This window comes from Fusarium venenatum (assembly GCF_020744135.1).
Source record: "Fusarium venenatum strain MPI-CAGE-CH-0201 chromosome Unknown EDB82scaffold_1, whole genome shotgun sequence".
In the NCBI taxonomy this organism is placed as follows: domain Eukaryota; kingdom Fungi; phylum Ascomycota; class Sordariomycetes; order Hypocreales; family Nectriaceae; genus Fusarium; species Fusarium venenatum.
Window position 1 is genome coordinate 6,965,331 of NW_027072129.1, and position 12,559 is coordinate 6,977,889.

The 12,559-nt window shown below is 49.0% G+C and overlaps 2 protein-coding genes across 2 annotated transcripts; one reads left to right on the top strand and one right to left on the bottom strand.

Annotated features, from left to right (window-relative positions):
• Positions 1 to 4,652: 4,652 nt before the first annotated feature.
• On the top strand, positions 4,653 to 8,909 carry EDB82DRAFT_425696 (uncharacterized protein; the record flags this gene model as incomplete). The annotated part of the gene is made up of 3 exons (XM_025729777.1): positions 4,653 to 5,282; positions 5,341 to 8,685; positions 8,739 to 8,909. 3 exons carry the CDS (start codon positions 4,653 to 4,655, stop codon positions 8,907 to 8,909), a joined length of 4,146 nt encoding a protein of 1,381 aa, XP_025588968.1.
• A 1,090-nt stretch (positions 8,910 to 9,999) lies between these two features.
• On the bottom strand, positions 10,000 to 11,724 carry EDB82DRAFT_68391 (uncharacterized protein). The gene has a single exon (XM_025729775.2). It carries the CDS (start codon positions 11,472 to 11,474, stop codon positions 10,035 to 10,037), a length of 1,440 nt encoding a protein of 479 aa, XP_025588967.1. The 5' UTR covers positions 11,475 to 11,724; the 3' UTR covers positions 10,000 to 10,034.
• Between the last annotated feature and the right edge of the window lie 835 nt (positions 11,725 to 12,559).

Sequence of the window (12,559 nt, forward strand, 5' to 3'; positions counted from 1 at the left end):
TGTGAAAGGAATCTTACCAGGTGGCTTGGGTTTGCAGGTATCTAGGGCTCGGGGAAAAGCGTAGCTCTGCAGGCTACATGGAAGGGGGATAGAATTAAACTCTGTACTATGGCTGTGGTGATGGTTGGTTGTGTGGTGTTGGTGTTGCGATTTCCGGAAGAGAGTAGTCGGAATGACAATGAGATATTTTATTTTCCCCAATTGAGTTCTTGTTACGATATAAGAGAAAGAAACGACCTATTGGATGCAATTGAATAGGCTGTGATCAAACACGCATGTTTCCTTATTCGTAGTGCTAGCTAGATCCGACTAGAAGCGGCCCGAGTACTCAACTTAGATCGGGCCGTTGAGATAGGCAATGATCCAGTTTTAGGGATCAACTTGGTACAAAAGCCTAAGAGACATTTATCAAGTAAATTAATGGCCCAAGGCAGTAAAGTGTAAAGTGAGGCAGTTACAGCAACAGCAACAGCTGTAAGGTGATTGGAAAAGTAAATGGCAACTTGGGTTTGGTGATGTCAGAGTGATTTTGAGAAATGCCTCGTTGCAACATAATCAAATACTTGCGGTGTTTTTCCTAGCCAAGGTTTCGCCTTGGGTGGACCGTAGCAGAGATCTGGGAATCTGCTTTATCGTATCAATGTTTAATATAGTATCCCGAGTCTCTTGCTGGTGAGTTAGATCATGATTGGGAGCTGCAAAAGCACATAAGACAAATAAAGATACTGCATCAGCACAATCCTTACATACATACGGATACAAAGGAGCCGATGTCGCATTCTCGTAACCGAATGTTGCTGTAGAACGCAGCAGGGAGTTTCTGTGGTTGGTTGGTTGGCAGCACCACATTATCTCTCACTATTTTTCGCCTTTGGAGGTTGGCTGTGGTGTCTAGGTTGTCCCAATTGGTAGAGATGCAGCCGCAATCTTGCATAATACTAGGTACTAATGAACTAACAAAAATGTTACTTTGCTGTACGGGAACATACCGGGTTGTGTGACGAAGTAATAAGAAAAACAAACAAAGCTATCTTACTCAGAAACAAGTCCAAGGGTATTATTCTCTGGAATGGCTTGGAATAAAGTGAGTTCTTGAACAAGGGTATGCGGATTGGCGAGTTGTTATCTGAGGTCCAAGAGTGAGGTTATCAACGTTTACATGTATGTAGTGTAAAAATAGTCTACTCTACTCCAAAGACCCCTGTTATGTATGGCATCTACCGCGTGTTTTAGGTCTTGACAAGTCGTCGATATTGACAAGAAACAAAAGGGTCTAACAGCTTCTGTCTTACTTCGGAGTCGTTTTCCGGACCGAAGCATGGGCTCCTATACACGCCACGGGACAACAGCTGTCCTTTTGTCCAATGCAAAGGCATCTCCTGTGATTCAGGCGCCCATCGAGACTCAGAATACGCATCAATGGCACTGAGACGCCTCGAGGCCAAGGCGAGGGCGCCGCACTGCGGCAAGCCAACGCCCGCACGTTGTGGGATGGCAGGATAGAGATTGAAGTTGCGATGACTCTAAGGCTAGACTTTAAAATGCGGCCGAGGTCGGATTGGTTCTCGTACGCTTTATAAGACATTGAAGACAGATAATCAGCTTGCTGCTTTGAGTGGTCATCAATGCATGTCTCTGCTGAGCACTGTTGTCAGAGACTATAAAAGCTGTTGCGTCGATGCCAAGTCCAATGAGGTTATACGCAAGGGATGAGAAACAGGATCAACGTGGCGGTCTAAGAAATCTAGAATATGAAGAAATGCAAGTCCAAGACAAAAGAGAACCGGATCGAGGTTATCTCCAACATCTGTCTATTTCCTTATCTCCCTTGACCAACACGCAATGTGTGGCTTGACTTTGCAGCATTGGCTTTACAACATCTGGAGTTATAAAAGTGTGTCTATGAGAAGGACCAGTTACGTGATTGCTTGGAACGACGTTTTGTCTCTTCCATTGTCTTGGGCAACTGAAACCTTTTTGATAATGGATATAAGATTCGATAGAGGCAACAAACCAGGTAGTTTTCTCTTGATAGAGGCTCAATCAATCCTGTTTCCTTGCGTTTATCGTCGTCATTGTTTTACTGCTTCCACCTCACGGATACAACGGAGACAAGGCAGCCAAGCTGGAAAATAAGATGACCAGGGCAGTAGCGGTTTGTTGAGTTTCTACTTGCTTGGGTTTCCTCTTTGGGATTGCTAGGCAAAAATAGCCTGGGGAAAGCTTGGCCGCGGAGGCCGGGACGAGGACAGGGCCAGTTTTTACAGAGAGGCATCACATCACAGATCAGAACGCCTACTGTTGTCATGTAGAATGTACGTACCGCACGGGAGGATAAGCCTCACACTGAGAAATCTCTTCTTGTTGCAATTGGGGCTTGAAACATGACGATTCGCTTGTGTTGGTCGGCTGAGAACTCCAGAGGAACGAGAAGGGGGATACATAACGATAATTCTGTACGGATAACTGGATTGGATTGGATCTACAAGGTCTTTTTCTCAGTGGTCACCTTGACCAATGTCTTGAGCTCCACTTTGCAAAGAGCTTGTTGTCTTGTGTTGTTTCCGTAGAAAGAAAAAAAGCAACTGTTAACTGCAGCGCACCTTGTTGGCTTGTTCGCTCTGCATCAAGATCCAACTGTCTGGGTATGAGATAGCAGCCTTCCCAATGCCAAATGCCAATTCCCTCGTCTGGCTTGACTCTAGAAGCGCATGGGCACCTGGGCGTCCCATGATAAAGCCCCGTGAGGATATGTCAGTGCCCACTAACTTGGTAGTCGTTCATCAGGGACCAGTACTGCCTATTTACTTTGCTGATTCTTAGCTATATCATTGGATGGCAGGGTGCATACTCAAAGATTGTCATCGCCTTTGATCGGACTCGGTCCTTATTCTTTTTTGGTCCGTATTCGTAGCAGATGAAGCCAGCCTGGCCCTTCTTGGAGCTTCTAAGTAATTTTAAACCCATGGCGCAATCAACACACATAGCATGTCCATACGTCTGGCAATTTTCAAGAGTCACAGCTTGCGTAATACGCGAGGCCTCTTTTGTCCTGATGGTCTTTCACTTCTTGAATTGACTCCATAACGAGGATTTATGGAGTACATCCCATCCCATCTCATTGACCCCCGCTTCCAGCTAAGCACTGTACGTTAGAGCTGGTAGGTATGTTAATTTGAGAATCGAATTCAGCCGTGAAACTGATTAAAATTGCATCATCATTTATTTCTATCTGCCGCCTTGCTGTCATGTCAATCAATGTCGGTGTGTTTATAATCCCCAGAACCGGGTAGATCTACAACGGTAGTTACCTGTGCTTCGCATCAAAGTCCATAGTTTTTAGATGTCTGTCTGTCTGTATTTCTTTACTTGTAGAGATTGTGCGATTGTGACCGGTCTGCTAGAAATGGGATGCGGAAGTGCATTAGCCCCGATACGTGCGAGACCGAATCTTGAACTGTACCAAGTATACAGCAAAGTAGGCATTCGACGTGTGCGAAACTTTCCTCAACCGCACTGTCTCGCGCCGACAACGGCTCCACCTAACACTGTGGCCCTGAAGGTGGTAGGTATAGTACCTACAGCACAGCATCGATCCCCGCCACACGACCTATGTACTACTATTACCTACTATGCAGCAACCAAGTAAACCAGACCCAGACCACCCTTTCCAACCCAAGACTCTACGTTTATTGCCTTGGACCACGTACGCACATACTCTGGTACAATCATCTTATCTTGGAAAAAGGGGAACAAAACTGTAAAGAGAAACACCAGAAAGTCCAACCTTCTCACATTCAGTAGGTACTACTAGCAGGTAGGCGATATGCAGCCACAGCGGCCCACAGACTTCCATAACAACCTACCCATAACCCACGAAGCTAAGGCACCTCTTCCTAGCCAATCCACTTTCCCTTACCCAAGAGACAAGACAACCAAGACAAGCGACAAGCCAGCCTCTAGCCTAACTAGCCCAGACCGTCTGGCGCATCCATCCGTCAATCAATCAATCATCTCTTTGCCTCTCGTCTCATCGAGTGAGGCCCGTTTCCTATCCGATTCTCCCCCATCTGTTTCCTGTCCAAACCCCTCTATCTCTATCTACATATACGAATATTGTAATCATCCCGTTGCACTGGACCGTTCGCCATACACACCTTTTCTCCTGCGAACACGCACCTCGACCCGACCAGGGGTAACGCATCTGACAGCAGACGACCCTGACCGTCCCCGTCTAGGTTTTTTTGCACTGACCGACCGGGACCTGCCTACACATCTGCCCGCCGTTGTGTTTCGTTTGTGTTCGCGTGCTCTAGGGGTTCTCCCATCCATATTGAACTCCTGCCCCAACAACTACCTACCTACTCGTTTCTAAAGGATATCGACTCGAAGCCCGTATTCGTCAGCAACACAATCTACTCCCAGCCAAAAAGCAAATAAAACTTTCGGAATACCACCAGCGACAACGTCAACAACGAATACAAAATTCAATTGAAACTGCCCATGTCAATGCCTTGAAGGTTCCTCACCACTACCCCCGCGCGATACCTACCCAACTTGCGACACCAAACTCAACCGCACCTGCCCGATCACCACTTCGTCCCCATCGTCCTCCGGCGCCTACGGGACGATCCAGCCTTCACTCGCTGGTCATGACACCCGCTCCTACTGGCCGCCGCAGCCCTGTTATCGTAGGTGATGCTATGTCGGGCGGCGACTACAACAATTTTCCCTCCGATGGAGATTTGGCAGAGTTTCTCGACTTCAATTCTAATAGCCCAGATACCCTTCAGACAATGGAAACCCTCGGCGGATCGGACACTAAGGGATTCCTTGCGCCTCAAGACCTGACCTCAACAGCAACTTTCCCCGACTCTCCAAACGGCTCCTCCTATCAAGATTCGTCATCCGAGTCGGCTTCTTCTAAACGCACCACCAGTCGGACATCTTCCAAAGCGGCTATGAACACGGCTGACATTATGGCGGATGACGACGATGTCAAGATGGAATGGGGAAATCCTAGCTTTTCAACATACGAAGACGACTCTGCCTATGCATTTGGCCGCAACGATGCGGACACGGCCTTGGAAAGCATGTACACATTTGCCGATCACCACGATACTTTTGTCGACCACTCTTATGCTTTTGATACCGCGTCTAGCAGCCCGAATGGCGAAAACTCAGTCACATCACCTCCGATGCCCACGATTAATCCACATAACTTTACCAAGGATGCAACGCCAAAGAGAAAAAAATCACAAGGTCACCAAAAAGCTTCATCAGTATGTGTTTCTCGTCAAATCCCCAGCGGCAATCAACCGTCAACTAACAAAACTAAAGCAATATTCTGTCTCGTCAGCAATGAATGCACTAAAAACAACGACATCGCGTGAAGTATCGCCAATGTCCAATAACATGGCCATGAGCCAGGGTCCTTCTCCAGCGGCCATGTTCAATTCGCCCTCACCTCACAATCCAGTGGATTTCTCAAGGGCTGTAAGTGTAGCAGGATCAGGATGGCCAAGCAGAAACGATGTGGCGGCACAATCTGCACCCGGTGTCTCGCCTCTGCATTTTGGCGGTCAGATAAATCAGCCTATGTCCATCCCTCGGCCGTTAAGCATGCCCACGCCATTCAACTTCACTGGACGATGCAACCTGACCATCTTGCCAACGCCGTTTAAATCGCGGGTCGAAACTCAAATCCCCATTAAGATGGCATTGTCTCCAATGCCACCCGGGATTACCAAGCTGCACCTGCCACCCCACACTATCTCGAAGCCCAAGCTACTGGCAAAACCGGCGCCTAAAAAATCTCCAGATATGCTCGAATTATTCGTGTCCTTGGTATGCACGAGTGCCATGGATGAACCTGGCAGGATTGAGAACGCACTCGAGCGTGCTGCTTCTCATCCTCAACGTTACCTCCCTCCTGACAATGATGACGAGAATACTCCTTCAAAGGGCGGCGATGTGCGTATTTGCGCAGGTTGCATAACCCGTGAGCGTAAGCGCGCTGCTAGGAAAAAGGTTAAGAAGCCTGAGGAAGAAGAGGTTTGGCAACAAGATGAGCAACACCGTGTGATTGTCTTCAATACGCAAGAAGTAAAGGAATGGCAACCTGTCAACGGACCCATGGCGGCTCCTGGTACCATGCAAGTCGATGCCCCAATGCGCATTGCTTGCTACTGTCGACATCACGGCGAAAAGTCTGGATTCAATGTCATCTTCACCATCAAGGACTTTGAGGACAGAGTCATTGCCCAAGCAATGTCGAAAGCGATTATGATTACTGATGATCATAAAACACATCCCCAGGCTCAGGTTGCGGCTCAACAACAGCCGGGCGTTTCCGAAGTTTCTATGCCAGGACCTGTTCCTCAAGCAGCGATTGACACCAGCGCTCTTATACCGCCCACTCCTAATGGGGCTTTCAGCATGTCACCAACCAACGGTGACCTTCCCAACATGCCTAGGAACAGCCAGGCTCCGTATCAATCGTCCATGTCCAACGTGACACCGACTGGTGCCGGCAGCAGGATGCTTTCTCGTCCTGCTTCCCCTACGCTGGGTGGTCCGATGACTAAGAAGAGAAAATCGAGCGCGTCTAGAGTACCTAACGGGCTGACCATGACCCGCATGGACACCACGCCCTCACCGGGTTCGCAGGCAGCTCAGCTGCCTAACGCCACGTCTCCCTTTACCCCTGGACTTGGTGGTTTCTCCCAGGCCGAGCCATTATTCGGACAACAACCAATTCTATTCCCTAATGCCGGCCCCCCTACGCCTGGCAGCAACGATGCATTCTTCAACACCAACCGTTCTTCTAGTATGGACAACATGGTGGTTTCCCAGCTCTACTCTGCACCTGCCTCTGGTCACCCAAGCCGAGCTCCTAGCCCCAGCGGATTCAGAGCTGCTGTCGTTTCCAATCCTCAGAACCAATTCTCCCAGGATATGAGCACCAGCAGCATGTTTCCCCTGCCTATCGGCGTGAACGAGACGCGATCACCTCCTGTAATTCACAAAATAATTCCCAACCAAGGCCCAAAGATTGGGGGAGTTGAAGTAACTGTGTTGGGTGCTGCTTTTTCCCAGGGACTTGAGGTCTGGTTTGGTAACCAGAAGGCTACGACTACTACATTCTGGGGTGAATCCTCGCTAGTGTGTTTGTTACCTCCTTCGCCCGTGGTAGGGCCTGTTCCTGTTCATTTCAAGCATGCGAACCCACAGGCTGCGCAAAGCTTTGCCATGAGCAAACAGACTCCTTACTTCAAATATGTTGACGACAACGAGGAAAAGCTTATTAGACTCGCTCTATCTGTCCTCGGAAATAAGATGTCTGGTAACATGATGGATATACAAGACCTGGCTAGAAGGATCCTGGACGATAGTCCGTCAGCTTGGTCTGGTGGCCCCTCTGGTGGCCCCTCGTCAGGTGGCCAAATGTTTAGCCACGCTCCTTATGCTCATCTCGAATCCCAGCTCCTGAAATGCTTGGATCTTATTGATCTAGATGATAGTACGCACAGAACCCGTCTAGATCTCAAGAGATCCACAGGCCACACCATGCTTCACCACGCTTGTTCCTTGGGTTACCATAGATTTGTTGCTGCCTTGCTGGCTAGAGGCGCTAGCCCTAATGCCCAGGACAAGGGTGGCTTCTCGCCTCTACATATCGCTGCGATACATAACCACGCCGAGATTGTGCGGAGACTGATGCTGCACGGTGCCGACCCCACGCTTCGAAGCGTCTCTGGCCTTGCTGCAGCTGATGTCGCTCAGTCTCGTGCCGTCTTGCGCACCATCCGTCGCTCTGAACGTCACATTCGCTCTCGCAGCAGCGGCGGTTCTCTACACAGCCGAGCTAGTAGTGCTACATCGCTACGATCGTTATGGGAGCCCATGACCAAGGTCCACACTCACGATGAACCCATTTCACCAGACTCAAGCGAAGAGAGTCCTGAATATACTTCCGGGGATTTTGAGGATGAAGATTCTGATGAGAATGATCATCTGAGCATGAGAAGACCTAGTGGCTTCCGGCAAGACCGCGAAAGGCCCAACCTTCGCCGCCAAATGACCGGTGAATTGGAGGAAGAACTCATCCCCCCTGCAACAGCAATGGCTGCTACGCCCGCTGCACTGAAAGAACAATTCCAACAACAAATTCATCAGCTCCAGCAGTCAATTGCTTTGCAGCTCCAGAACTTACCACATTTCCCTCAAATGCCCGCATTGCCTAACATGCCCGACTACCAAGCACCTTTTATGCGACGTGTTCAGCAATTTATGCCAGGCATGGTAGGACCTCGAACTGAAGGCGAACAGCCACAGCGTTGGTGGGATTTAGCACCCAAGGCGAGTGCGGCCGCACCCCCAGCCTACGAGGAGATTTACCCTCGCGAGGGACTTGACCGAAAGCAAGCATCTGCTGCCCGAGCCGCTGTGGAGGCCGAGGCTGATCAGAAGTGCGCGGCTTTATTCGACGTGCCTACAACTACAGAGGTTGAGACTGAGTCGGTCGAGGTTGCTGAGATCTCTGAGGCCAAGACGGAAGAGCCAGGAGTTCTCAAGATCGGCCGCAAGAACGCTATTACTAAGGAGCAGCAAGAGCAATTTCGCCGAGCACATGAAGTTAAGATGAAGAGGATTAGCAGTGATCACAATCTATTCTTCATCTGGGTAAGTCGCCTTGCGCACAACCTTAAGCCGACCGCAAGCTAACCGAGCAACAGATTCCTCTCCTTCTCGTCATGATTTGCGCAATGCTATACAGCTATTTCCCATGGCTATTCACCTTTGCTTGGGCATTTGTTCGATCACTATATCACAATGGGCTTAGCAAGACTCAGCAGCTTATTCAACACAACCTTCCAGACCAAATCGAACAGGTCATCGAAGTTTGAACGACTTTACGACGTTGTTTCTTGTCAATTCACACATAAAATGCTTAGCGTACTTCTTCTTTTCTTACTTGTACAGATTCGGCGTCCATTATTACCTGTTTTATATTTGACGATGGATAAATGTTTGTTTACCCTTTTTTACTTTTGACACTCGTTTGGACCTCGGCCGAGGCTAAGCGTGCACGAAGCGTTCCGGAAAGAAGACTTAACATGCAGACAAGTCAACGTCGAGATGGTGTTTCCTGGGATGAACACGAATGGGCAATAGAGGAGCTGAACGGGATTGTTGGCTTTGTTTTTGCAACCAGACATTTGGGAATATTGGAAGATGAGGACAACGTGGTGTTTATTTGCTGGTTTTGGACTGCAGTCAGGCAGACAATGGGGTATGCACGGGATAGTTGTATATATATAGGTTCAGAGACGGAATGAATAGTCTTGATATGATCTTGGTGACTGCGCATTTCTCGTGACCAGCTCATCCCCCAACATAATACGGATACTGTGGTCTGTTGTTGCTCAATGAATCGATATGAACTTCATATTGTAATTATTAGACATGTCAAAATTTCACCACTAACACTTCTCACTATATGTTCGCAAGGCAAACCCAATATATGGAGGGGGAAATCGTCGTTAATGCCGTCATATCAATCAAACCCTGAACGCCTCTATTCCCATAATACAGCCTTTCATCCAACCCGCAAAGACAATGAACGTTTTCCATCACCATTCCTCTCTTCCTCAAAGGCTACCTCACTCCTCTCTTACTCGTTCAAGTACGTAAACCCAGAGCATAAAGGAAAAGAAAACACAAAAAGCCCACCCTATCCAACCAACAAGGATAATAGGAGACGTCATAGAAATAAAGTTCAGTCATGTCGCATGCCATCATGGATATCTCAACAATTCCACCATGAAAGAAGAACCAGAAACAAAAAAACAAGGTCGTGGCCGCGTCATTATAGAGTTGTGCAAACGCCCGTAGCTTGCAGAGCGCAAAAAGCTTGGTTGCTTTGCATCTCACCACTGCCGTTATCCGCTGTGCTGTCGTAGGTATCCTGCGTTCTGTTGAATATCAATCGTCGATGCTGAAAGAATAAAAGGCTGCCTGTCGCCGTTCAACTAATAGCGCGACCGCATTGCCGGGACAAGGTTCTCGACGTTGTCGTGCAAGGCGAACTTCTCGGGAATATCGGGCACCATGGGGGTGCCTTTGCTACCATTCGGTGTCACGTGAAGCTCTTCTGCGGCGATCTTGCGCGAACGCAGAACTCGAGCGTATTGAACCTCCTGCAATGGCGATCTAGATTCGTCGGTGCTGTTTCTAGCAGCAGAGCCAGGTCGAGAACCTGCCCGGCGGTCCGAGTCGAAAGAACTTCGACCGCCAGCACCGGGCAGTCGTCCAAGGACGCGGCGGGCAAGCCTGTTATAGTCTTTACCAGCACCAGCTCCATGGGGTCCCGACACACTACGTCGTGAGGATAAAAGGCTACGGCGAGATGCAACGTTTCGTAGGCTAGGCAGGCCAATATCTCGAGAAGAAGACTTGCGCAACTTCTTCTTCGGGGTAGGAGGATCGCGAGCTCCAGCCCCTACTTCGTCGTCCGAGTTGGAATCCGCTGCAGCTCGCTTAGTTCCCCTAGATGAAACGCTCGCTGGCGACTGAATAGGAGAGGTCGCGCAAGAAGCCGAAGGAGTTCCTGTTCGTGAGCCTCTAGTCTGTCGAGGCGGTTGAAGGTAATCCCTTGACATTATGCCAGTAGGTACTGCTGGGGCTGGGGCAGCACTGAACGGCGTTGGCGGTGAGGCGCCTGCGGAGAGTGGAGGTGTGAAGAATCCAGATGCAACAAGCTCATCGTATGTGGCAGCTCCTGGACTGCCAGGAGGCGACTGTAATTTGAGGGGAAACTTGGCCCTCAAGGGTGACTTGGGCTCTGCAGGTGGCGTAGGTGGAGGAGGAACTGCATCTTCAGGCATGGGGGCTCGAGATAGAGCATCCATAAGATTGGCCGGAGGTGCGGCGATTTGCTGAGCTGCTTGTTGAACAGCGCCGGGTGGTGGCTGGCGAGTAGACTGGATAGCGTGAGAAGTAAAGAAGCCAGAGGCCATCAAATGGTGATAATTGGCCAAGATCTCTTCTCGACTAGGCATGTCGTCTCTTGGAGGATCAACGTTTTTCTTGGGGTCTGGCATGTCCATCATTTGGACATCTTCTCTATCCCTATCCCTCCCACGCTGGTCATCTTGGTCCCTCTTGCGACTCCGCGACCTCTTCCTCAACCCTCTGTCATCTTCGTTGTCTTTCCTGAATCCCAATCGACCTCGAACTTCATCCCACACTTGACCTAGAAGCCTTCCCTTCTTGACCTGCTTGTCGGAGAAATCGTCACTCATCGGCCGGGCATTGTTGGATTTGACACATGTCAGAATAGGTCGCTCGAGGGCGGCGAGCTCATCAGGGCCCAGAAACTGAACGGGGGGTGCAGCAGAAGTCCTGTCGTTCATGGAGCCCTCCTGAAACCGGCTCGCGCTTACAGCGCGGCGAGGCTTCGGCCGACCCATGAAGAAGGTTTCTTGTGGTCGTGTATGAATGCGGATGTACAATTGCGTCTAAGTTGGGGGGGCGTTGTAAGAGCTTAAAGCAGCACGATTACGTTGACTTTAACAACGATCGGGTGCGGGAAGCGTTGAACAATGGGGGTTCAAAAGTCAACAGGACATAACGGCTTAGGAAAGAGAAAAAAAAAAAACGTGGCTGATTATAGTAAACAGAACGTTGTGTGATGATTGCATCTGCAAAAGTGATAGCGGCGCTGGGACCTGGGACTCGGACCTGGAGGCGGTCGGTTTGTTGATATTGAATCTGGTTCGCGCACGTGATTTCACCACGGCAACGAGGCAGGAGCGGGGGATGCAACGTACCTGCAGCGTTAGTGAAGCATTGACCTTGGAATGGGAAGGAGTACAAGGATACTCGAACCGCTTGATTCCCTAAAGTGGAAATAAAATCGAAGTGAAAAGTACAAAAACGGAGATTAAATTCCCTTTGGTTTTAGACGGAGCAAGGCAATAGCATCAATCGTCGATTCCTGGCTTGGCTGTATTATGTTGGTTGTGAATATTGCATGGCGTACATGATGTTAGAGTGCTTCACTAGAATAGCCATTCATATCCTTATTCCCGCCGAGATATATATCTATTCCACCGTATGACCTTGATTCTTCTTCGGTTGTGGTCAATGTTGGAGGAAAGTTCACTAGTAGACCTTGCTTAAGTTATATTAATCCGAATATTCGTACTCGACATGGATATCTGGTCGAGGGTTTGAGACGCTTTACGTCTTTGTTTTTGTGTGTGAAATTACAATCACTAGTTTCATAGAGTTGTCTCATGTGACTCAAAACAATGTGACTCAAAACAATGTAATTGCATGGATATGTTGATAATTCCTGTAGACAGAAAGCAGATCCATGACGTTACATTGTAGAACCTGAAGAAATCCTAACTAACCCCCGGCAAAATAGCTCGAGCAGCATAGTCTACCGTGACTTTACCCTTGATTCCGGACAAAGACTCGTATTGGGTCCTATCCTGGTGGCAAGATACATCACACGAATCGCACTGTCTCACACTAATACATAGTACTT

Excerpts from the sequence above, each read along its gene's own strand:
- EDB82DRAFT_68391 (XM_025729775.2), bottom strand. The coding sequence starts at position 11,474 with ATGGGTCGGCCGAAGCCTCGCCGCGCTGTAAGCGCGAGCCGGTTTCAG.